This window comes from Mobula hypostoma, chromosome 1 (genome assembly GCF_963921235.1).
Source record: "Mobula hypostoma chromosome 1, sMobHyp1.1, whole genome shotgun sequence".
NCBI classification, from domain to species: Eukaryota; Metazoa; Chordata; class Chondrichthyes; order Myliobatiformes; family Myliobatidae; genus Mobula; species Mobula hypostoma.
In genome coordinates this window covers 187,071,935-187,097,243 of record NC_086097.1, presented here as the reverse complement: position 1 = coordinate 187,097,243, position 25,309 = coordinate 187,071,935, and the positions used below count along the sequence as shown (strand labels likewise).

General features: G+C 40.1%; 1 protein-coding gene across 4 annotated transcripts in view; it reads left to right on the top strand.

The window, feature by feature from the left end:
- The first annotated feature begins 3,972 nt into the window (after window positions 1–3,972).
- The window catches only part of ripk2 (receptor-interacting serine-threonine kinase 2), a 97,415-nt gene continuing 76,078 nt past the window's right edge, over window positions 3,973–25,309 (top strand). For 2 of the 4 annotated variants that reach the window (XR_010019639.1, XM_063061589.1), the window contains exons 1-2: window positions 4,205–4,439; window positions 10,272–10,482. Coding sequence is in view for 2 of the 4 variants with exons in the window: in XM_063061589.1 (XP_062917659.1) it covers window positions 4,334–4,439; window positions 10,272–10,482 (317 nt within the window). In the remaining 2 variants the exon portion in view is untranslated. Of the gene's footprint in view, window positions 4,440–10,271; window positions 10,483–25,309 lie in introns of all 4 variants that reach the window. The other 2 variants (XM_063061603.1, XM_063061613.1) reach the window with 2 other exon arrangements.

Here is a 25,309-nt window from a genome sequence, read left to right as displayed (position 1 = left end):
AGGAGGGTATTGATCTACTTTCAGAACTGGCTTGATGATGACCTTAATTTCACCACAGATCCTGACAGGCCAATTCTGCTTGGCTATTGGGACCACTGGTATTATCTATGTGCTCCACTCAACATTTAAGAATTCCTTCACCTCCATGGGATATAACTCACAGGCTACTTTATAATGGATGGTATGAGGAACTGGATGGACCTTGTAAAACTTGGGTACTGCATTTTCATTTAAGACTATTTTACCCTTGATATTTTTGAGTTTCCCAATGCCACCCCAACACTGCTGTGGTATTATCCAGTGCATTCTTCATTTGCTTTCAGTTGACTGTTGCAGGGGATGTGGTATGCAAATAATGGATGGATTTCGAATCAATCTGTAGCTGTCTTAGCCACTCATGACACCACAATGCTGGCCCTCCAGTTCTTACCACATACAAGCCCAATATGGCTTGTTGGTTGTTGTATTTCACTGTTACGAATGTTATTTCCACAGGAGTTATCTTTTCTCCAGTGTAAATTCTTAATTAGATATCTGCAGGCTTCAATACAATATCATTGAAATGCCACTCATTTTGTGGAGTGTAATATCACTGTATAGTAAATGAATTCACATACAAGCATTTTTTACTTCTCAGAACGGCAGAGAGTAACAGAAGTCATTCCCAGTCCTGTGATGTTACTTATGAAGCACATGTAGCAGTTCAAGTGTATCAGCATTTTGGATAATATTTGAGACAACTAACATTTAGGGTAACATACATCAAAGTTGCTGGTGAACGCAGCAGGCCAAGCAGCATCTATAGGAAGAGGCGCAGTCGACGTTTCAGGCCTGAAACATCGACTGCGCCTCTTCCTATAGATGCTGCTTGGCCTGCTGCGTTCACCAGCAACTTTGATGTATGTTGCTTGAATTTCCAGCATCTGCAGAATTCCTGTTGTTAACATTTAGGGTGGCATTTTTAATCCCTGCAGCTGAATTGTTCTCTAAATTATCAACCACTGATTTGTTCTGTAAATAGAAGCTAAATAAAGTTTTCTCCCCAGACATTTAAGTTGCTTTATGTCCTGAAATTACACACATGGTGTCAAATCCCAAGGTCCAGAGTTTCCAAGCATTGATGTGGTAGGTGAAGACTAAGAAAGTCCATCCTCACCAAAACAAATCTTTAACCATATTCTGATTGGGAGGAGAGAGGATGACAGCAGAAGGATCTCATATAGTTGCAATTACCTCACAGAAAATTGACTGCTCCCTTTGTAGGCAACCAAAAGCTCACCCCATCTGATTCAGGTAAAGTCAAGATCATCTGGCTTGTACTTCTACTTTATTAATGGACATTCATAAGTGGTGCAAGTGGGCTAAGTGCAAAGTGCAGTATTATTTAAAATGAGAAGGAATATCAAACATCACTGGGAATCTCAGAAAAACAATACATTCTGACCGGACAGGATAGGTGAAATGCACTAAAAATATTCCTGATAGCAAGGATCAAAGGATGCAATCAAAGGTCAGCTATTTAGGTCTGTGATAAAAAGAGAATTATTCCATAGTAGTGAACCAGTGGAAGAGTCAACCCCAGAAGGCAATTGAAACCAAAATCATTAAATATATTTAAGAAGGAATTTGATATTGCACTTGGGGCCAAAGGGATCAAATGATATGTGAAGAAAGCAGGAGAGGGATATTTATTGAGGATGATCAATCATTATCATACAGAATGCTGAGGCAGTAATGAAGGGCTGAATACCTACTATTGCAGTGATGTTTTTGAAAAGGAGAGAGTTATCATGGGAGCAAGTGCAGGTAGTACTGAGTTGGAATGATCCAAGTCTTGAGGCTTATTTACAAGGTAACTAATACCAATCCTGTTAATTCTTCAATGGAATGCTAGAAGTTTAACAGGATTTTGACTTATGTGAAGGATTTTACTGAGAAACTGGATGTGATATGTGTACAAGAAGACTAAGTTTGAAATTAATGGTTATGATAAGTAAGAAATGATAAAATTAATGGAAGAGTGGGTGAGTGTGCAACTTTTATTGGAAGGGATTATAGAGAGCTAAAGAAAGGAGAAGAACCAGAATACTTGGTAACCAAAGTATGGACAATGGAAGATACAATTAAAATCATTAATATCTATAATCCTTGTAAAAAATCAGAAATAGGTTTGCTGGAGCAAATTGGTACAGAGGGAAATAGAGTATAGTGTGGGCATTTTAATTCACACAGCATGTTGGGGGGGAGCATGATGAAGTTAATGCAAGCAGTGATAGACGAACTTGTGGAAAACTAAACTCTGGTATATATAAATGATGGAACTGGGACAAAAGTAAATTTCAATGCAGGCTCTGAATCAGCAATTGATTTAACATTAGTTGCGGCACCTTTAGCAGGAAAGTGTTCAAAGGAAGTTTTGAAAAAAAAAAACAATAGGTAGTGACCTGTGTTATTTAGACGAGGAATAGAAATAGTGACAGATCAGGAAAGTATGCTGGAGCACTGGCTATTTGAAAAAGCTGACTGGGACAAATGTAAAGAAATAGGCGATCAGGAATTACAGAATATTGAAATCAATTAGGATGTGGATATTTTATGTGACAGGATTGTAAAAGGGATAATGACAGCAGCAACAATAAATATACCAAGGAAATGGAATTGGGTGAAAAATAAGATGGTACCATAGTGGACAAAAAAAATGTGGGGAAGCAATAAAACATCATAATAAAGCATTTAGAATGTTAAAGAGGACACACGTTTTTCAAAACTTAATTGAGTATAAAAAGATGAAAGAAAGAGTAAGAAATACAATTCAAAAGGCAGAACAGGAATATTGGAATAAGTTTTGTGATTCCATGAATACAAATATTTATTGAAAGAGTTTGGAAGATGATCAAAGGAATGAATGGGATCATCAGGGAAATTGGATGCTCAGTGTTGTGTAAAGGAGAGAGAGCTGCAGTATTGAATGCAGAGAAAGCAGAACTGCCAGTGCATACTTCTGCTAAAATACACAGTTCTGACATTATGAGTAATGAAAGAAAAAGGAGAAGAGAGGAAACATTAGAGAACTTCGAATCAATAGTGATGGATGGAAATATTGGGGGTACATTAAACCTGATATTCACCATGACAGAATTGAATAGTGTTCTTACAAAGGCGAAGAAAACATTCCCCCCCCCAAGGATCAGATAGTAATGTTATGTTATCTAATTTGAGTGAGGGGGGGGAGTTATTTTAAAGTTATTTAACTATGTACGGGATAAAGGAAAACTTCCTAAAGCATTGAAAGGAGCAACCATAGTTCCAATACGTAAACAGTAAAACCATGGAAAATAATTAATAATAGATTAACATATTACATGGAAAAAAAGATGGGTTTAGGAGAGAAGGAAGAACCAAGAACGTTGTTTGCCTGGAACGTGAGTCAAGGAGGGCTCAATTGAACAGAACGCATACTAGAAGCGTTTTTGGATGTAGAGAAAGCACGAGGGCGAATAATAAATTGGATAAAATATTTTAATTGGTATATCTGTCATGGTGCAAGTAGGGTAAATTATGTCATGTAATTCCCACCTCTGAATTTCTCTCTTCGGATTTAGGATTGCTCTTCCGGGAAGCGCTGGCTTGGGATCAATTGCAAAGTGCTGGAATTCTGCTTGACAGTCACTAAGAAGAATATCTCTGCTGAAATAGTATCTTCATTATTTCTACTTAAATGTTGCACGGCTATGTACAAAATTTGAATAACTTGGAACAGAGAAAGAGAAAGAAAAATAAGATTTTCCTTTGCTGTGACAGATAATCACTGGTCGGGTTTATTTGAACGGCCAGCAATAATATTTACCTTTTGTTTGCTGAGGGATTTTTTTTGCCCCAGGAGTATTCATTAAAAGCAGCAAATCATTCTCTCATTTCCCGTAGAAGGTGTGGTTTCTGATGCGCTCTGGGCTACGCAGGGACTGACCGTAGAAAAGGCGGAAGAGCGTTGTATTTGGGGAATTCTTGTTAATAACGTTCCTAAAGAAGTGTTCCTTTCTAGTGAGTAATTAACCCCTTGGACAGTACTGACTATAACATCCTGCTTCTGACGCCGCAAATTAGTTTACTCCGAGCTAGCTTCCGCCCTGTTATGGAGTAAAAGCGTTAAACCGTTGGAAGGGAAGAAATGTTTTCTTGTCTCTGAAACTGGCCTCTCCGCGAAGGATGAACAGTGACGGGGGAAAAGATCCACGTCTCTCTAAAGTCATGGAGGCCTCCGGGGGGAGCAGTATCTCTCCCATCTCGTCCATCCTAGACGTGGTTCCTTACCAGAAGTTGGTGGACCTTCACTATGTCAGCAGAGGAGGCTATGGTGTGGTGTACAGAGCGCGGCACAGTGACTGGAGGATATGCGTGGCTGTTAAGTGTTTACAGTTTGACACTCCAATGGAGGAAGGGTATGATCATAAGTGCTAATTGTATATGCCAGAGTGGAAAGGTGTTATCGAGATTGTGCCTAATATTTCCCTAGTTCCAGAACACACCGGTATTCTTTACTGCACAGTCTATGTGTCAGAGAAATAATTGTGCAAACATTAAGACGATTAACGGCGTCGTTAGTAGTAAAAGTGTGTACAGTACTGCTGTGCCGAAAACTTCGTGTAAACTCTATTGATGCACCAAAAACGTGGATGTCAAAGCCAGGAGAAAGGCCCTTCGGCCCACTAAGACTATCCCATTGATTTAGCACCCATTTTATTTGTTCTGGAATGTCATCTACTCAGACCGCCCCTGCCCCCGCCTTCCAGGATTCTGCCATATTCTGTGCAGTAGGGGCTATTTGTAGTGGCCAATTAACCTATCAAACTGCACATTCTGCTGGGTTTGGAGAAAACCTTTGTGGTGACAGGGAGAATGTGCAGACAGGATTGAACCCATGTTGCTGGAGATGTGAGGCGCCAGCCCCTTCACGCTGCCCTGGCGGGAACTGAATGGACCCAGCAACGAGTCACTCAATGGCTGAGTGTAGGGAGTCTGCCTGTGAGGGGTGCCTTGAGCAGGCTGGAGCAAGCCTAGTGGTATCTCAGCACTATGATGTGGGGTCAAAGGCTAGATTCTGGTTGGCATGGTGAGTGCAAGTCATTGCTGACTGCACCTGCTCCACCGTTGAGAGGTCACCGGTACCCTCCAGTCTCCCTCTTCACTGGTGGGTGTGATAGAAGCTGCTGAATTGCCTTCTCTTCATTTCACTGCACCACCCTCCCTTGCCTGGAGCTGACTTTAATTTTGTGATGAAATATCCGGTCTTCAATTTGAATTTGAATTGACTTTATGTCTTTCATCCTTTACATACATGAGTAAAAATCTTTACGTTACATCTCTGTCTAAATGTGCAATGAACAATCATAGTAATTTATAATAATTTATAAGAAATAGAACAGTCAATGTAACATAGAAATACACTCAGATCAGCGTGAGTTAATCAGTCTGCTGGCCTGGTGGAAGAAGCTGTCCTGGAGCCTGTTGGTTCTGGCTTTTATGCTGTGGTACCACTTCCTGGATGGTAGCAGCTGGAATAGATTGTGGTTGGGATAACTCGGGCTCCCAATGATCCTTCAGGCCCTTTTTACACACCTGTCTTTGTAAATGTCCTGAATAGTGGGAAGTTCACAACTACAGATGTGCTGGGCTGTCCACACCACTCTCCGCAGAATCCTGCGATTAAGGGAGGTACGGTTCCCATACCAGGCAGTGATGCAGCGAGTCAGGATGCTCTCAATTGTACACCCGGAAGAAAGTTCTTAGGATTTGGGGGCCCATACCAAACTTCCTCAACTGTCTAAGGTGAAAGAGGCGCTGTTGTTCCTTTTTCACCACACAGCCAGTGTGTACAGACCACGTGAGGTCCTTGGTAATATGAATGCCGAGGAACTTAAAGCTGTTTACCCTCTCAACCCCAAATTTATTGATGTCAATAGGGGCTAGCCCATCTCCTTTCCTCCTGTAATCCACAACCAGCAACTTTGTTTTTGAGACATTGAGGGAGAGGTTGTTTTCTTGACACCACTGTGTCAGAGAGATGACTTCTTCCCTGTAGGCTGCCTCATTATTGTTTGAGAGTAGTTTTGTCAGCAAATTTAATTAACAAATTAGAGCTGTGGGTGGCAACACTGTCATGGGTATACAGGGAGTAAAGGAGGGGACTTAGTACATAGCTCTGAGGGGCTCCTGTATTGAGGGTCAGAGGGGTGGGAGTGGAGGTGAGGGAGCCCACTCTTACCACCTGCCAGCAATTGGACAGGAAGTCCAGAATCCAGCTGCACGAGGCAGAGTCAAGACCAAGGTTCTGAGCTTCTTGTTGAGTCTGCATGGAATTATGGTGTTGAGTGCTGAACCGTAGTTCAAGAACAGCATTCTCACCTAAGCATCCTTCTTCTCCAGATGTGTAAGGACGGTATGTAGAGCAGTGGCTAATGCATTATCTGTCGATCAGTTGTGTCGGTAGGCGAATTGTAGGGGGTCCAGTTTGGGTGTTAGCATGCTGCAGATGTAAATTGCCTTATAAGTGTAGATAGGTACAAGGAGATGTTCCTCCAGAAAGTGGTAATAACATCATGTAGCAGATGCGTGATTAATTCATTCTAATTCGTAGTATGATTCAGAATTTTCCATGGCCTTTTGACCTGTCTGAAATGCAGAGTAGTTAGTGTTTTCATGAGAAAGCTTCTCTGAGTTTAGGAGGTGTTTCACTGGCCATCTAGGATTTGTCAAATACAAAGCAAATTAAATCAATTTTGCTGGTATATTAGTTTCCCGAATACAATGGTGGATATACATGAGAGTTTAAAGAAATCCTACTGAAGCATAGATAGTTGGCATTTCTTATTATATTGTTCATGAAATAACTAAGGTCCACATGGACTTGAAGATGAATTGTGTGGCATGATGCTTATACGTTCAATAAAACTAAACTTTAAAGGGAGATCCTGGTGTTATTCTGATTTCCATTTTGATGCTGGTTTACAGCAGAACTTGTAAATCATGCGCAATGGCATGTAGCTGAATCAGAGACATAATTTGCATGATCTTAATGCAAGTATACACAAAAGCTGCAGACAGCAGAGGCCACCCTTGGAAGGGTAAGGGTTCAGCAGTAGAGAGGTCTATTTTGTCATTACTTAATGTGGATATTTCAGAACAAACCCCAGGTTTCTGAATATGAGGAATCCATTACTGAGGGCCCAGCTTGGCAGCACAGGGGACACAGCAGATAGTGCTGCTGCTTCAGAGCTACAATGGCTCAGGTTCATTCTTGACCTCTGCACTGTTAGTGTGGGATTTGCACATTCTCTTTGTGAAGGAGTGAGTTTCAGAATCAAGTTTATTATCACTGATATGTGTTATGAAATTTGTTTTGTGATAACAGTATAGTGCAATACATTGAAAAAATTAATAAGTTATGGGTTGAAATATATAATAGTGCAAAAAGTGAGGTAGTGTACATGAGTTCATGGTATTTTCAGAAATTTGATGACAGAGAGGAAGAAACTGTTCCTAATAAGTTGGTGTGTCTTCAGGCTCCTGTACCTCTTCCCCACTAGTAGCATGTCCTGGATGGTGAGGAATAATGGATGCCACCTTCTTGAGTCATCACCTATTGAAGATGCCCTCAATGCTGGGGAGACTAGTCCCCACGTTGGATCTGGATGGATGGTTTCCAATGCATGCTTTGCTTTTCTCCCAAATCCCGAAGCCTTATTTTTGGCCTGTTCATTATGCTGGTTGGCCAGACTAAATTAATTATTGTGTAGATGAGGGGTAGGGAAATTGCAGGAGTAGATGGGTATGTGAAAGGGTATAGTTACAGGAAAATAAATCGGGGAATGAGAGTAGTCTGTTAACCATAGCTTATGCTATGAGAAATACAGACGGGTAATCCTTAAATAATATAGTTGGTCATTGTGGCAACTCTTTCTTGCACTACCTCAACCTCCCTCACAATCTCTCTGTGCTCATGGGTCCACCACAAGCCAAAATCTCTCCAACAGCTTCCTCACTAAATGATTGAAGGCAGTGTCCACCATGTTAATGAAAGTGAAGAATCATGAACAGTGTACAATTAGTGGCAATGAAATTTGTATGCATTACCCATGTTACCAATAAACTTAACCATTGCGATGCTCTCCAGTATTCCCCAGTCTATTCTCCTAAATCTTGAGGTCATGCAGTCTTTTCTCTTAGTGGCCTGGCTCACAATAGCCTTGTTCATCTGTTACCCTGCTCTATTCGATATCTATCCATCAGTGGATGCTAGTGGTCCTCTCAGTTGGCATATTTCATTCTTTGACAGCATCTGGGGTGGCACAGTAATGTAGCATAACTCTATAAAAGTGCCAGTAACCCATATTCAATCTGCCGGTGTCGGTAAAGAGTTTGTACGTTCCCTGTGTGTCTGTGTGGATTTTCTCCGAGTGCTCCAGTTTCCTCCCGCATTCTAAAGACATACGGATTAGTTGGTTAATTGGCCACATGGGTATAATTGGGTGGTAGGACTGGTTGAGTTTGAAAGGTGTGTTACTGTGTTGAATCTCTAAATAAATAACATGACTGAGCATGTAATTTTGTGGTTTAAGGATCTTAGGTCATTTGATTAACACTAACTGTACACTTCAATTTCAAAAGTAAAAACAAATTCTAGAACATCAGCTATTGAGTGCACGTTAAGTGAATAAACCTGTGGCTCTGAGGGGTTTTTCTATTGGTTTTTGTTGTGACATCAATGCACCATATAGGAGGGATGAATACAAATCATTTTAAAGATGATTTTAAGATGACGTAGAAATTATTTTTAACTGAAATCATAGTTTAATGATGGGCCTATTAAAGATGGATCAGTTATACAAACAAGGAGGATTGTGAAAGCAAAAGTTTGTTGTAATTGCGTAGGACTTTGGCGAGATCATAAGAAAACACTTGAAGTTGGTGGTGTCATTTGTGTAAAACTTTAGGGGCATTGGTAAGGGTAGCAATGAAAGGTTTAGAGAGGATCCAAGGAGGAATTCATTCCTGGGTTGTTGGAATCTGGAATGCATTGCCTGAGTGGATGGTGAAACCAGGTACTATCACAAAATTTAAGATCCATTTGAGCACCTGAATAGTCAATGCATAGAATGCTATGGGCCAAAGGCTGGTAAATGAGATCAGTATAGATGGATATCTGCTTCTGTATGGATTAATGAAATTAAGGATGTGGTGTCTTTTGATGAGAGTGTGAAGACTGGTCCAGTCTCATCCACAGTGAACCTAATCGCATTGTGGATCTTGTGTGGAATTGACAAAATGAATGCTACTGGGTAGCTTCCTGAAGTTCTGGTTGAAGTTTCACTATTTGGAACAAAAGTGAGAAAATTCTTCACTTGAAGAATTGTAAATATTTGAAGTTTTTAATCCTATATAGTCTGTGTATATTTGTGTTTTTTTTATTTAAAAGCAATTAAGTGGGAAGATGGATGACACACAGGTTCAACTATAAAACATTAAAGCATAAAAAGATGGAAGCTGGAGTCAGTGTTTGGATTTTGAACTTCATAATTAATTGAGACTATGTTAGCTCCTGCACATACCATTTTCTTGCAGCCTCTACATCATTTGAATTTCTTAGCATCCACACATTTATTGATCTCTAATCTGGGATAGAGAATTTTAAAGGTTAGCCATCCAGACAACCGTAGAGGCCAAGTCATTAGATATATCTAAGGTGAAGATTGACAGGTTCTTGATTAGTAAGGGTGTCAAAGATTATGGCGAGAAGGCATGAGAATGGGGTTGAAAGGGAAAATAAAGCAGCCATAATTAAACGACAGAGTAGATTTGATGGGCCAACTGGCCTAGTTCTGCTCCTATGTCTTATAGTCTATATGTTTGCATTTATGCTGAATTTTAAAATTTGCAGTGTTGTTTTCATTTACGCTCCTAACTTCACCCATATTTGCCTCTGGCTCAACAAGAATCAGTACGCGTCCAATTCTGGCATCAACTACATCATAATATAATTATTCTACCATTGGTTACCAATGTGTGAAGCACTGGATTTTCCTCCTCATGTTCGCTCTTCTATTATTCTTCAAGAAACATGTGAGATTAAAAAGAATAAGCAAGAGAAGGCTATTCAGCCCCTCAAGCATGTTCTGTTGTTCAGTGTGATTGTGGCTGATCTTTTATATCAGCAACACTTTCCTACACCAGCTGTACATCCTCACACTTGATCTTTCCTATATCTGTAATTACAGAGGCCATTCAATCCACTGAGGCCATGCCAGCTCTCAGCACAATCCCATCAATCTCAATCTCAAACACGAGAAAATCTGCAGATGCTGGAACTTCAAGCAACACACACAAAATGCTGGTGGAACGCAGCAGGCTTGGCAGCATCTATAGGAAGAAGTACAGTCGACGTTTCGGGTTGAGACCCTTCGCCAGGACTAACGGCAAAAAGAGATTGTAAGAGATTTGAAAGTGGGAGGGGGAGACCCGAAATGATAGGAGGAGACAGGAGGGGGAGGGATGAAGCCAAGAGCTGGGAAGCTGATTGGCAAAAGGGATATAAGGCTGGAGAATTCTCATTTTATTTCCCTGTAACCTACCCTTCATACAGAGAAATTTCCCTTGAGTCTAACAACCCCATGTGTTAGGGGAAATTTATAGTGGCCAACTACCCTACCAGCCAGCAAGACTGTGAGAAGAACCAGAACATCCAGGGAAACCCCAGACTGTCAGGAGAATGTGAAAATTCCACAAATACAGCATGGGAGTCCAGGATCATGCTTGGATTGCTGGAGCTGTGAGGTGGCGACATTTGCTCCTACTGTATCTCAAACATTGTTATCACTTTTAGAATACATTCGTCAAAAGAGCGTCCAGAGCCCTTTTGGGTAGCAAATTCTAAGAAATTGCTTTCCTCTGGGTGAAGAAATGTCTCTCATTTCAATTATGAATGGCCAAGCCATTTGTTTGGAAGTTGTGACACCTTCTTCAATACATGCTGTCCAGTGGAATATCACCTTTTATCCATATTGTTAAGACCTGGAGGAACTTTGGAGAGACAAGAGACTTCAGATGCTAGAAATCCTGATGAAGGGTCTTAACCTGAAATATTGACTGTCTGTTTCCCTCCATAGATGTTACAACTTTAAAACCTCAACAAATTTCTCTAAACAAATATCCTTTTCATAATTCCATTGACTAGTTGATCCTATTATTATTGTCCAACTGCCCTATACTTGATACTGAATCCTGCACTTACCCGACAACTAACCGACCAATGCTTCTTTGTTTCTTTTCTTGTACTCTCCCTTTCATAAACAGCAGTTACAATTGTTCCAGAATACTTAAATTTGAAAAATGACGACCAGTGCATCCACTCATAGCCATGTCATTCAGAATGAATATCCGGATTCTTGCATAACATTTTTAGTAATGATAATTTCATTAAGCTCTCATTCTCCCTAAACCTGTTTCTGCTTTTTTAAGATGTTTCTGAGCCTTTCATGAAAACTGCACAAAATACTTAATTAATTTCTCTGCTATTTCCTTATTCTCTAGTATAATGTGTCATGTGCCAATCTATAAAACAGATATGTTAACATTTGATATTTGATCTCGCCCAGAGTAACACTTTTTTTTGTTTCTTGCAAGGCTACATTGCGTTCTATCTTTCTTTCCATTATCTTTATCACTGCTTCAACTCTCTTGTGCCAGTTATGAATTTGTTCCTATCCTTAGAATTGTTATTTTTATTTCCTCTGCAAATTTATAAGCCTATTCCTTTGATCTATTTATCTTTGGCTTAATAGCCACAGCTGCACTACTCCTCCTGTTTAGTGCATGTCCCTTAGAGATATATACTGTACAATACTTGCAAATGATGTGTTCTTTAAATTTTAGCCATTTGTTTTACTGTCACATTTTTGAATGTTGTTTCCTAATCTACCATAGCTGACCTATACCATGTGCCTTTGTAGTTTGTTCTGTTCAAGTTTAAGACCTGGATTCAGCTTGGATTAATGTAAAATCTTATACTACAATGTTCACTTGACTTTAAATCCCTCTTGACAAGCTGTTGATATCATCAATTTTCTATTTGTTTGTTCCTGAACAGAGTGCTGTAGAAAACCAACTATAATGTACACAATGAATTCAGCCTTCCCAAAATCTGCCCAGGGTCTGTTTGGGTTGAACTGTCCCTAATAATTGTAATATCCGTAGCAGATGTCAATCTAATGTCCTGACATAGGTTTTTTTTATGATGCCCTGCATTATAATTTCCTCTGGTTTAGGATATATGATACTCCCACTGTCTACTCTTCATCTTTGCCTACCTCTTCTGAAAGTTAAGTATCCTAGTAAAGTTAATACCCGGCAAACATGTCTGTATAATGACAATTAGATTGTACCCATTTATTTCTATTTGGGCCATTAATTCACTTATTCTGTTACAAGATTTGCAAAGTATGCCAGCAGAGAAAAATCTGAGTTTTATGTGGTGACATGTATGTACTCTGATAATAAATTTTACTTTGAACTTTTTGAACTTTGGAATGCTGCAAGAGCCATCAGTTTTATCTTTCCACCATTTCTACCATACACTAACTCCATTTTGAGGTATATCTTGTTGTGCACTGTCACTTACCGACAAATACTGGTTATACTGAGAATTTTCCACAGTGGCAGTGAACACCAGTATTTTTACTGGCACTGCAACATTTTGATTAGAAGTACAGTGGTTCTGGAGGACAGGCTTCTGTACTATATCTGCAATGCTGCCAAGTTCCATACCTTTATTACCATCACATAATCTGAATTGAATTGACTGGAGGTTTCTGTGATAATGGCGATCTCGAGTAAAATCATTTATATAACACTTCTGATTGAACATAGTTGTGAATGCTTCAGAATGTTTAGCACTACAGCTAAAATCCACGGTCATAGCCATGGGTTATTCAGTAAACAGCATCATTTTAAGACATTAAAAAAATCTATTGATAGGCAAAATCAGCAAACCTCGGACATCAGACTCGGGCTGCGAGTGCAGTTCCTCTTTAGGAAAGCAGAAGTTTGATTGAAAAACTGGAGCATTAGATTTCTGTTCTGACTATTCTGCTGGCAAATGTACAGACTCTGGAAAATAAAAATGAAGACCTTAGAGTAAGATTGCCGTACCAGATGTACATCAGGAACTAATGAGTCTTTTACAGGTGTATGCTTTATGATTAACTCATCATAGTGCACAAATGTGGCAGTTCTGTCTCAGTCCTGCTCACCCAACTTTTTCACCTATTACCTCCTAGCTTCTTACTTCATCCTCTCCTCCCCCACTCCTGAGGATTCACCTATCATCATTTAGCTCTGCTCCTTTCCCTCCCCCCTCCTTCTTATTCTGGCTTCATTCGCCCTTCCTTTCCAGTCCTAATGAAGGGTCTTGGCCCGAAATGTCGACTCTACTCCATTCCATAGGAGCAGCTTGACCTGTTGATTTCCTCCGGCATTTTGTATGTATTGCTGTGGATTTCCAGCATCTGCAGAATCTCATGTCTTTATGATTATTTAATTTTGCACTATTGTTCAGGATGTGATATGGTTGAACTGCAAAGTTTCCTTTAGATCTCCTGGTTGTGAAATCACTGTGCTCTGCATACTGCATACTATTTTTGCTGTTTAGCATTCAGGTAATCTGGCATGCAGCTTCCCGAGAACAACCTATAGGAATATACTGTACACATAGACTGGGAAGTCCATTCTGTAGAAGGGCTGGATGGTTTGGGGTTTGTAAAATGTGTGCAGGATAGTTTTTCGCAGCAATACATAGAGGTACCAACTAGAGAAGGGACAGTGTTGGATCTCCTGTTAGGGAATGAGATAGGTCAGGTGACGGAGGTATGTGTTGGGGAGCACTTCGGGTCCAGTGATCACAATATCATTAGTTTCAATATAATTATGGAGAAGGATAGGACTGGACCCGGGTTGAGATTTTTGATTGGAGAAAGGCTAACTTTGAGGAGATGTGAAAGGATTTAGAAGGAGTGGATTGGGACAACTTGTTTTATGGGAAGGATGTAATAGATAAATGGAGGTCATTTAAAGGTGAAATTCAGAGGGTACAGAATCGTTATGTTCCTGTTGGGTTGAAAGGAAAGGTTAAAAGTTTGAGAGAGCCATGGTTTTCAAGGGATATTGGAAACTTGGTTGGGAAAAAGAGAGAGATTTACAATAAATATAGGCAGCTTGGAGTAAATGAGGTGCTCAAGGAATATAAAGAATGTAAAAAAATCTTAAAGAAATTAGAAAAGCTAAAAGAAGATATGAGGTGCTTTGGCAAGTAAGGTGAAAATAAATCCAGAGGGTTTCTACAGTTATCTTAATAGCAAAAGGATAATGAGGGATAAAATTGGTCCCTTAGAGAATCAGAGTGGGCAGCTATGTGTGGAGCCAAAAGAGATGGGGGAGATTTTGAACAATTTCTTTTCTATGGTATTCACTAAGGAGAAGGATATTGAATTGTGTAAGGTGAGGGAAACAAGTAAGGTAGTTATGGTAACTATGATGATTAAAGAAGAGGATATAAAAGTGGATAAGTCTCCAGGTCCGGACAAGATATTCCCTAGGACCTTGAAGGAAGTTAGTGTGGAAATAGCAGGGGCTCTGACAGAAATATTTCAAATGTCATTAGAAACAGGGATGGTGCCAGAGGATTGGCGTACTGTTCATGTGGTTCCATTGTTTAAAAAGGGTTCTAAGAGTAAACTTTGCAATTATCGGCCTGTAAGTTTGATGTCAGTGGTGGGTAAATTAATGGAAAGTATTCTTTGAGATGGTATATATAATTATCTGGATAGACAGGGTCTGATTAGGACCAGTCAACATGGATTTGTGCATGGAAGGTCATGTTTGACAAATCTTATTGAATTTTTTGAAGAGGTTACTAGGAAAATTGAAGAGGGTAAAGCGGTGGATGTTGTCTATATGGACTTCAGTAAGGCCTCTGACAAGGTTCCACACGGAAGGTTGGTTAGGAAGGTTCAATCGTTAGGTATTAATATTGAAGTAGTAAAATGGATTCAGCAGTGGCTGGATGGGAGATGCCAGAGAGTTGTGGTGGATAACTGTTTGTCAGATTGGAGGCCGGTGACCAGTGGTGTGCCTCAGGGACCTGTACTGGGTCCAATGTTGTTTGTCATATATATTAATGATCTGGATGATGGGGTGGTAAATTGGATTAGTAAGTATGCAGATGATACTAAAATTGGTGGCGTTGTGGATAATGAAGTAGGTTTTCAAAGCTTGCAGAGAGATTTAGGCCAGTTAGAAGAGTGGGCTGAAAGATTGCAGATGGAGTTTAATGCTGTTAAGTGTGAGGTGCTACATTTTGGTAGGACTAATCAAAATAGGACATACATGGTAAATGGTAGGGCATTGAGGAATGCAGTAGAACAGAGTGATCTAGGAATAATGGTGCATAGTTCCCTGAAGGTGGAATCTTATGTGGATAGGGTGGTGAAGAAAGTTTTTGGTATGCTGGCCTTCATAAATCAGAGCATTGAGTATAGGAGTTGGGATGTAATGTTGAAATTCTACAAGGCATTGGTAAGGCCAAATTTGGAGTATTGTGTACAGTTCTGGTCACCGAATTATAGGAAAGATGTCAACGAAATAGAGAGAGTACGGTGGAGATTTACTAGAATGTTACCTGGGTTTCAGCGCCTAAGTTACAGAGAAAAGTTGAACAAGTTAAGTCTTTATTCTTTGGAGCGTAGAAGGTTGAGGGGGGTCTTGATAGAGGTATTTAAAATTATGAGGGGGATAGATATAGTTGACATGGATAGGCTTTTTCCATTGAGAGTGGGGGAGATTCAAACAAGAGGACATGAGTTGAGAGTTAAGGGGCAAAAGTTTAGGAGTAACATGAGGAGGAACTTCTTTACTCAGAGAGTGGTAGCTGTGTGGAATGTGCTTCCAGCAGAAGTGGTAGAGGCAGGTTCGATGTTGTCATTTTAAAAAAAATGGATAAGTATATGAACAGGAAAGGAATGGAGGGTTATGGGCTGAGTGCAGTTAGATGGGACTAGGTGAGAGTAAGCGTTTGGCACAGACTAGAAGGGCCGAGATGGCCTGTTTCCATGCTGTAATTGTTATATGGTTATAATGCTTGGTGATGATCCTGACATGCCTGACTGGACTCCTCTTTGAATCAGAATTGATCCCCTGTCTTGAAAGCAATGGTTGCATGGAGGATATACAAATCATAAAGTATCAAATTATAGTGGTGTACGTTTCTGCTATTGATGGGTTACAGTACTTCAGGAATATTCAACTTTGAGCAGCCAAATCTATTGAGTCCATTCCATTTAGCATGTTTGTAATGTCACAGAACATAATGGAGTGTGAGGTGGTATTCTGTTCCTCAAGGACTGTGCTGTGGGCACTTCTACCATTTCGTTGATGGACAGAAGCTCCTGCCACAGGTGGATTGATGAGGTCAACTAGATATGTCCACCCTGTTGGTCGCCTCGTTAACTGCCCTCTTGTTATGAACTTCAGAACCCTAAATGTTGAAGCGTCTAGTGAATGACAGAGCAATGCCGCACGAATAGGGTGCAGCTCCCATCCACGCACCTACCCAATGCTGCATAAATGATACTATTGTCCCTGCCTCAACCACTTCCTCTGTCAGCTCATTCCATGTACTCACCACCCTCCGCATGAAAAGTTGCCCCTCAAGGCCTTTTTAAATCCTTCTCCTCTCACTCTAAATGTATACCCCTTTAGTTTTGGACTTCCCTACTCTCAGGAAACGACTGTCATTATCCACCTTCTCTGTGCCTCTCATCATTTCAGACTCTTGTATAAGGTTGTACCTCATTCTCCTGCATTCCAAGGAATAAAGATTTAGTCTGGCCAACTTCTCTTTACAATGCTGGCCCTCTGGTCTTGGCAACGTCATAGAATATAGAACATGACAGGACAGTATAGATCCTTCAGCCCATGATGTTGTGCTGACCTCTTAATCTATTCTTAACATCAGTTTAACCCTTTCTTCGTGCATAGCCCTCTAAATTTATACCATACACATGCCTATGTAAGACGTGGATGCTAGAAAAATATTTTTGAAATGCCCATAGTAGGGCATTCCACACACCATCCTCTTTCTCTGATGTCCCCTATATACTTTCCTCCGATCACCTTAAATTGTGTCCCTTAATGAGTCGTTTCCTCCCTGAGAAAAACTCTGGCTATCTACTCTATCTAATTATCCTTTCATCCTGCTCCACACCTTCTAATTAAACCACATCATTCCTACAACAGGGTGACTAAAACTGTAGACAATAATCCTATTATGACCTCACCAATGACTTAAGCAACTGCAACATAGTATCCCAATTCCTGTATGTAAGGGGGTTTCGATTTTTATGTTACTGCGGAGGTTAATTAAAATGGCGTCTTTGTTATGTTAATCTGGGGAATGCGGCTTTGTTGTGTTAAACGCTGAGAAAGTTTGCGCTAACAGTTTGTTTTTTGCTTTAGAGTGTGATAAGAGAGTGCTATTAACCAATTGGGATAGTTGTTATGGTGTTGGTGTATTTGAAGATACTGTTTGCGAGAGGGTTTTGGGGGCAGAAGGCGGGAGAGCAAGACAGAGGATGGACCAGGTGCTGTGAGTCCGCTAACGGGGTCGGACCCCGAGCGGGACGTTCGGCAAGGAGATGGAGACGGACTCGTGTGGAGCGTCTGGTTGACCACCGTTGTTGGTCCCAGGCGGCCGGTCGTGGTGGTCCGAGGGGTCGCAGGGTGAAGAAGAAGGTCCTTGAGCTCCAACGGTTTTTGTGCACGAAGAGATGGAACTTTGATAAGTGTGGCGCCTTTTATTTTCCTTTTATATTTTATTCTCTTTTAATTATATAGTTCCAATAATATCTATAAACTGTAAATCATTTAATTGCATCTGGTGTATTGTCTGTTATTTGGGCGGGGTGGGGTACATCACACAGCATCCACACAAACGAATTATCCAGTTTGGCGGGGCCGAGGCTGTTTCCCTAGACGACAGTGAGCCGAGCGAGCCTGAGGGTGGCCGGGGGGGGCTACATGTAGATAGTGCCCTAGCTGATGAAGGCCAGTATGCAGATTGCCTTCTTCATTACCCACAGAATCATCAAATATAGGATGTTAATGAATGAATTGTAAACAAGCTCCACTCATGCACTCAACAGCTCCCCTAGAAAGGAAAATATCTAATTAAATAGCTTAAAAAATGCTGAATGGAGATCTGAATACACCTTCCAGTGTGTTCCAGTAAGTTCTCTGCACATGCAGCTTTGACGTTTTAGGATGTTTCGCTGATAGTTACTTCACAAAATGGTTTGGCTTTGTGGCACTGGGAGGAAGTTGTGGGACTAAGTTGCTCCATAGAAATCTGTCAACTGGCTTGCAACCATTTTTCTGATCCCTTTTGATTCAGCCAAGCAGTATCTTGTTTGTCATTGTAAATTATGTACCCTATTTTTGCCCAGCGTTTATGTTCAGTGTGGTGGTAAGCACTCGGTAAACACTTTACTGACGAGCGCACGCACACACACACACACATTGTCTTGTCATTCTGTTGTCATTGTGCTGAGTGAATGTACTTCAATGTCTTCCCCAGTGTATTCTCATAATGGGTCCGAAATGGAACTGATGTGCTGGGGTTGGATTTCTGGTGCCTTTCCTTCCATACACAGTGGAATATTCTACTTCTTTAGTAATGGGAATGTGCAAATGTGTATATATGTGTACAGGTACTGTATACTGTATTACTGTAAGGTAGATACTTCCATTTATTTTGTAAAATGATTGTAACTACATTATGGAGTGTATCATATTCTAATTCATATGTAGTTAACTTTGTGGGTAATTAAAGATGGTATGTCCTGATTTCTAATAAATGGAGCTCTTTGCTGTCTGTAGGAGGGTAAGATCAGGGCTGCAGGAATTCACACTGGACAAAGTATGGAGCTATTATTGTATTTTCTTGTAAACATCTTTTTGTAAATATTGGTAATTTTCACTATCTTCACTAATTTTTGAAAGTTTGATTCTTCAGCACCTAATAAAGACCCTTGCTCTAAAGTGCAAGTGACCCCAGCCATTTCCCCTTTGGTCATAACCCACGTATCTAACACTCTGCCATGGTTTAGTGCTCAGAGTTGGCTGCTCAAAATTCTAGCCCGAAATGTTGTCAACTAAAGATGAAAAGGCCAATTCTTATTTTTTAAACAATCATTAATTTGATACTTTAGCTCTGTTTTCTACCTTCAGGGATGCTGCCTGACCTCCTGAGAATTTCAGGCATTTTCTGTTTTTATTTCTAATATCAAACAAATGTTTTGGACATCAGACATGTTTTAAATTAATGGAAAAATGCTGGGAGTTCTCAGCAGGCCATTAATTTGTAAAAACAAAAAATTTTTTTCTCTCTTTTTTGCTCTTTTTCTCTCTGAAGTTATTGCTTAACCTTCAGGGTAATTCCAGCATTTTCTCATATTACTTCAGGGTTCCAGAAACAGTATTTTAGTTTTGCTTTTCAGTGAAGCTGGGATTCTTGCTGTGGATGTATAGTGCCAGATTAGGCAAAAGGGGTGGGAGGGTAGGATATAGGAAGTATTGAAATACTCTGTGATGTCCTAGGTATTCAAAGTGAAGGAAAGTATATTGTTATTTTGATGGATAAGGCAAATGATGAGCTGGAACTAAGCATCAGAATGGAACTGAAGTAACTGTCTGTGACAGCAAAAGCAGAGTTGTAAAATGGAGACAGAATTACACACCATAGGGAGGGTGGATGAAGTTCAGAGGATAACATGGACTAATGAATACAGGTGGATTAAAAAGCTGACTTTTGAAGTCAGTAATTATTAGGGTGGCACGGTAACTTAGTGGTTAGCATTGGACTTTACAGTACTATTGGCATGGATTCAATTCCTGCCACTGTCTGTAAAGAGTTTGTATGTTCTCCCAACACACATCAAAGTTGCTGGTGAACACAACAGGTCAGGTAGCATCTCTAGGAAGAGGTACAGTCGACGTTTCAGACCGAGACCCTGAAACATCGACTGTACCTCTTCCTATAGATGCTACCTGACCTGCTGCGTTCACCAGCAACTTTGATATGTGTTGCTTGAATTTCCAGCATCTGCAGAATTCCTCGTGTTTGTATATGTTCTCCCTGTGTTTTACCATGTGTTTTGGTTTCCTCCCAAGTCAAAAGATGTACTGGTTGATAGGCTAATTGGTCATTGTAAATTGTCCTGTGATTAGGCTAGGGTTAAATTGGGGTTTACTAATTTGTGCATCTCGAAGAGCTGGAAGGACCTACTGTCTTTTATCTCAATGAATAAATGATAGATGAGAGGAATCTGTACGTTTGCTGACTTGGTGACTTCAGTAGACATATAACTTCAGTAATGGGAGACAAAGTAAACTTATTTGCAGTACTTAACCCAGCCTTTAAGTGTATGATAGTTACATCAGTATTTACATTATATTCTTTCAATGTATTTCCCAACATTTCATTTGGAAATTACATGGAAGTCTCAAGCACCTGGATTTTATTTCAGCTGTCACCAGTATAGGATTAGTATTGCCAGAAAGTGAATGTATATTGTACAACATTGTGACTGATCTTACAATATTACTCGGAAAGATGTCTTTCTACATCTTCACAATATACCACAGTCCTGTGTCAATAACCTCATAATGAAGTCCAGTGGGTATGCAAAATTATGGTTGTAAATGAAAGCCTTCAGATTTTATTAAACCAGTGTATGATGATTGTCTCTCAGTTTTCAGTTTTGTGTGATCAGACATTGTTACAAGCGGGTAGGTAGCCCACGCACAATCAAAAATGTTTCCGACATAAAATTTCTTGCCATTATATTACTTCCTTTCCCATTCCTTACTCCTGAAATTAAGTACATATAGAACATAGAATAGTACAGCATAGTACAGGCCCTTCGGCCCACAATGTTGTGCCGACCCTTAAACCCTGCCTCCTATATAACCCCCCACCTTAAATTCCTCCATATACCTGTCTGGTAGTCTCTTAAACTTCACTAGTGTATCTGCCTCCACCACTGACTCAGGCAGTGCATTCTACGCACCAAACACTCTCTGAGTAAAAAACCTTCCTCTAATATCCCCCTTGAATTTCCCACCCCTTACCTTAAAGCCATGTCCTCTTGTATTCAGCAGTGGTGCCCTGAGGAAGAGGCGCTGGCTGTCCACTCTATCTATTCCTCTTAATATCGTGTATATCTCTATCATGTCTCCTCTCATCCTCCTTCTCTCCAAAGAGTAAAGCCTTAGCTCCCTTAATCTCTGATCATAATGCATTCTCTCTAAACCAGGCAACATCCTGGTAAATCTCCTCCCTACCTTTTCCAATGCTTCCACTTCCTTCCTATAGTGAGGCGACCAGAACTAGACACAGTACTCCAGGTGTGGCCTAACCAGAGTTTTATAGAGCTGCATCATTACCTTGCGACTCTTAAACTCTATCCCTTGACTTATGAAAGCTAACGCCCCATAAGCTTTCTTAACTACCCTATCTACCTGTGAGGCAACTTTCAGGGATCTGTGGACATGTGCCCCCAGATCCCTCTACTCCTCCACACTACCAAGATTCCTGCCATTTACTTTGTACTCTGCCTTGGAGTTTGTCCTTCCAAGGTGTACCACCTCACACTTCTCCGGGTTGAACTCCATCTGCCACGTCTCAGCCCACTTCTGCATCCTATCAATGTCTCTCTGCAATCTTTGACAATCCTCTACACTATCTACAACACCACCAACCTTTGTGTCGTCTGCAAACTTGCCAACCCACCCTTCTACCCCCACAAAGTATGTCGATTTTCAGTTAAGAATCTGCTGCTGTGTGAGCAGCTTCGTAACGAGCTGCATGCTGCTTCTTAGTGGGTGGTTGTCAATAACAGTGCAGAAGTTTAGGAAAATTTTCCCTTTCTCTGTCTACAGATGCATCCTGACCTGTTGGATATTTCTACCATTTTCTGTTTGTATTATCTTGTGATGATTTGAGTTTGCCTTTTCTAACATCAAGACCTTAAGCCTTGTCTGTTCTAAGAGTCTACTACTTCCCTCAGTTTAGAAAGAGTTTTTGGGATTCTCATGTTTGAAAATGTGATTTACTTCATGACTTAGTTGTCTTTGGTGAGAGGGTGCAGCTGTCAATAATTACTATTGTGAGCAGTGGGTACACCCTCCCCTCCAACCAAGGAGTAGATGCCTCAGCTAAGGACACAGCTTATCTCAAATAGAGCATGTTTATTCTGAGAGGTAAATTCTAACATTTTAGTTCTATAGAGGGATTTCCAAAAGAGGTAGAATTCTTACAATCTGGGAAGTACATGCTGAACAAGTCACCCATCACAGAAAAAAGGCTGTAGGAATAGATCCTTGGACAAAGGCAGAGGAGTGGATTTTTCTTCTTCTTTGTAACTCCTTACTGCTTTTTAATATTTATGTTGTTTTTTTAATCAGTCATCTGTATGTGCAAGCAATGTTATTTCTCCTGATTAGATTCAGAGTAAAATCAAAGATTCTGAGTAGGATTTTAAGTATGATTAAAGTAGGATTATGTGTAGGACTGCGTGTCCTCATAATCTAATCTAATCTAAACTATTTAATGATAAATACCTTAATCCTTTGTTTCTTCCTGCTAAACACATTAATTCCCAGCCAGGTGCTTCTGCTCTGTTATAAAAAATAAGGCTATTAAGAAGCATCCTGGGACTAGACTGTGAATGTTCATTGTACTGTGACATTTTATAGAACGCAAAGCAAAGGTTTAATAATCATTTTGTTGGCAATCGTAGTTTTAGGTTTTCACTTTGAAAGTGGCTTTGCTAGTTAAGAGTGAAATATCGCCAAAGCTCTAAACAACTCCATGTTAATAATTTTGTTTTGTCTTTGTTTATGCTACCTGTTGTTGATTTTATATATCTTATTTCAAAGAGAACAGTTAAAAATAATGCAGCAATATATCAGTGTTGCATTGAAGTGTTCACTGTGATATTTGTCAAATGTACATTCTGCTAACCTGGTGACATAAGCATTCAACTTTGATAGTTACAAGAAATCAAGGATATTGCCACTGGATCTGTTCAAAACAATTCCGTATTTTAAAACACAAATGTATTGTTATAATTGCCTCACAGATGGTATTTTAAGCATTTTGCATTAGCTTGTCTATGATTTGTCTGCACTAATATAGATTAATGTGTTTCTTTGGGGATGAGGAGAAATTTGGTTGTCAAAATAACCTTCATTTTCCTTCAGGAAGGGTGGGATTCACTTAAAATATGTTTTTGCAAGATTTCATTTTGCTGATTTATTACCATATTTTAAATTTGAAGATCATGCCAGTCAGGCATGTAGGCAGTTTTTCAATGCTGATTAAATTTATGCTGGTTAAAGGAATCATTACTACCACATTTTTCATCATCTCTGTACCTTCCTCATTAGGCTCCATGACTTCCTTATTTATGTGGTCTACAAAAACAGTAAGCTCATTGAGTAGACTTAAAATTAATGTAAAGACTAAAAATCAATACCTGTATTGACACTTCAATTTAGTAATTTCTGAATGCCTTCTAGTCTGAAATTGTAACAACTTATTGCTGAGGTGTTTAATTGGAGGCCCCATTAGATGCTAAGGATCCAATATGCTGAAACACAAAGGTGTACTTACAGTCTCTTGGTCAACATTCCCCCTCAACTATTAAAAGAAGATTTGTCTCATTACTGTTGTTTGTTTCACATCATCTGCCAAGTGGCTGCTGCCGTTCCCTACTGAACAACCATGACTGCAAAATTATGTTTTTTTGTGAAGAGCATTGAGACTTTTCACATTGATGATGAGGTTGTATGAATAGAAGCCTATCGGTTGTTCCAAGCAAAATGAAATTTAGGAGAACAAAGTGTAATTACATGCTAATCAACATGTGAGATGGAATCGTCAGACGAAGCTTAATTTAGCCAAAATACTTGCATATTTGGGAGATAAGACCATAAGACATAGGAGCAGAATTAGGCTATTTGGCCCATTCACTCTGCTCCACCATTCAATCATGGCTGATCCTTTTTTCCCACTCCTCAGCCCCAATCCCAAGTTTTTTCCCTATAGCCTTTGATGCCATGTCCAATCAAAAGCCTATCAAGCTCTGCCTTAAATATACCCAATGACCTGGCCTCCACAGCTGTCTGTGGTAATGAATTCCACAAATTTACCACCCTCTGGCTAAAGAAATTTCTCTGCATCTCTGTTTTAAATGAATTTCCTTCTATTCTGAGGCTGTGCCCTCCTGTCCTAGACTCCCCCACCATAGGAAACATCCTTTCCACATCTACTCTGTCTAGGCCTTTCAACATTCAAAAGGTTTATGAAATTCCCTCTCATCCTTCTAAATTCCAGTGAGTACAGACCCAGAGTTATCAAACATTCCTCATATGATAAACATTTCATTCCCAGAATCATCCTCTGAACCCCCTCCAATGCCAGCACATCTTTTCTTAGATGAAGAACCCAAAACTCTTGAGAATATGCAAAGTGAGGCCTCACCAGTACCTTATAAGGTCTCAGCATCACATCCCTGCTCTTATATTCTAGACCTCTTGAAATGAATGCTAACATCGCATTTGCCTTCCTCAACACCAAATCTACCTGCAAGTTAACCTGTAGGGTATTCTCCAGAAAGACTCTCAAGTCCCTTTGCATCTCAGATGTTTGAATTTTCTCCCCATTTAGAAAATAGTCTGCACATTTATTTCTACTTCCAAAGTGCATGACCATGCATTTTCCAGTATTGTAATTCATTTGCTACTTTCTTGTCCATTCTCCTAATCTGACTAAGTCCTGCTGCAGTCTACCTGTTTCCTCAACACCACCAGACCTTCCACCAATCTTCATATCATCTGCAAACTTGGTGACAAAGCCATCTATTCCAGTTGACTTGTGTATACTTGGGTCTTTCAGCTGTTTGAGCACCTTCTCCCTTATAGTAGTAACTGCATTCACTTCTCTTCCTTCACACCCTTCAACATCTGGCACACTGCTAGAATCTTCCACAGTGAAGACTGGTGCAAAGTACTCATTTAGTTCACCTGCCATCTCCTTATCCTTTGGGTTCAGGTGCAACCTGTCATGTTTGAGCAGGTCATACTTCTCCCAGAAGAGATCCCAATGATCCAAGATCCTGAAGCCCTGCCCCCTGCACCAGCTTCT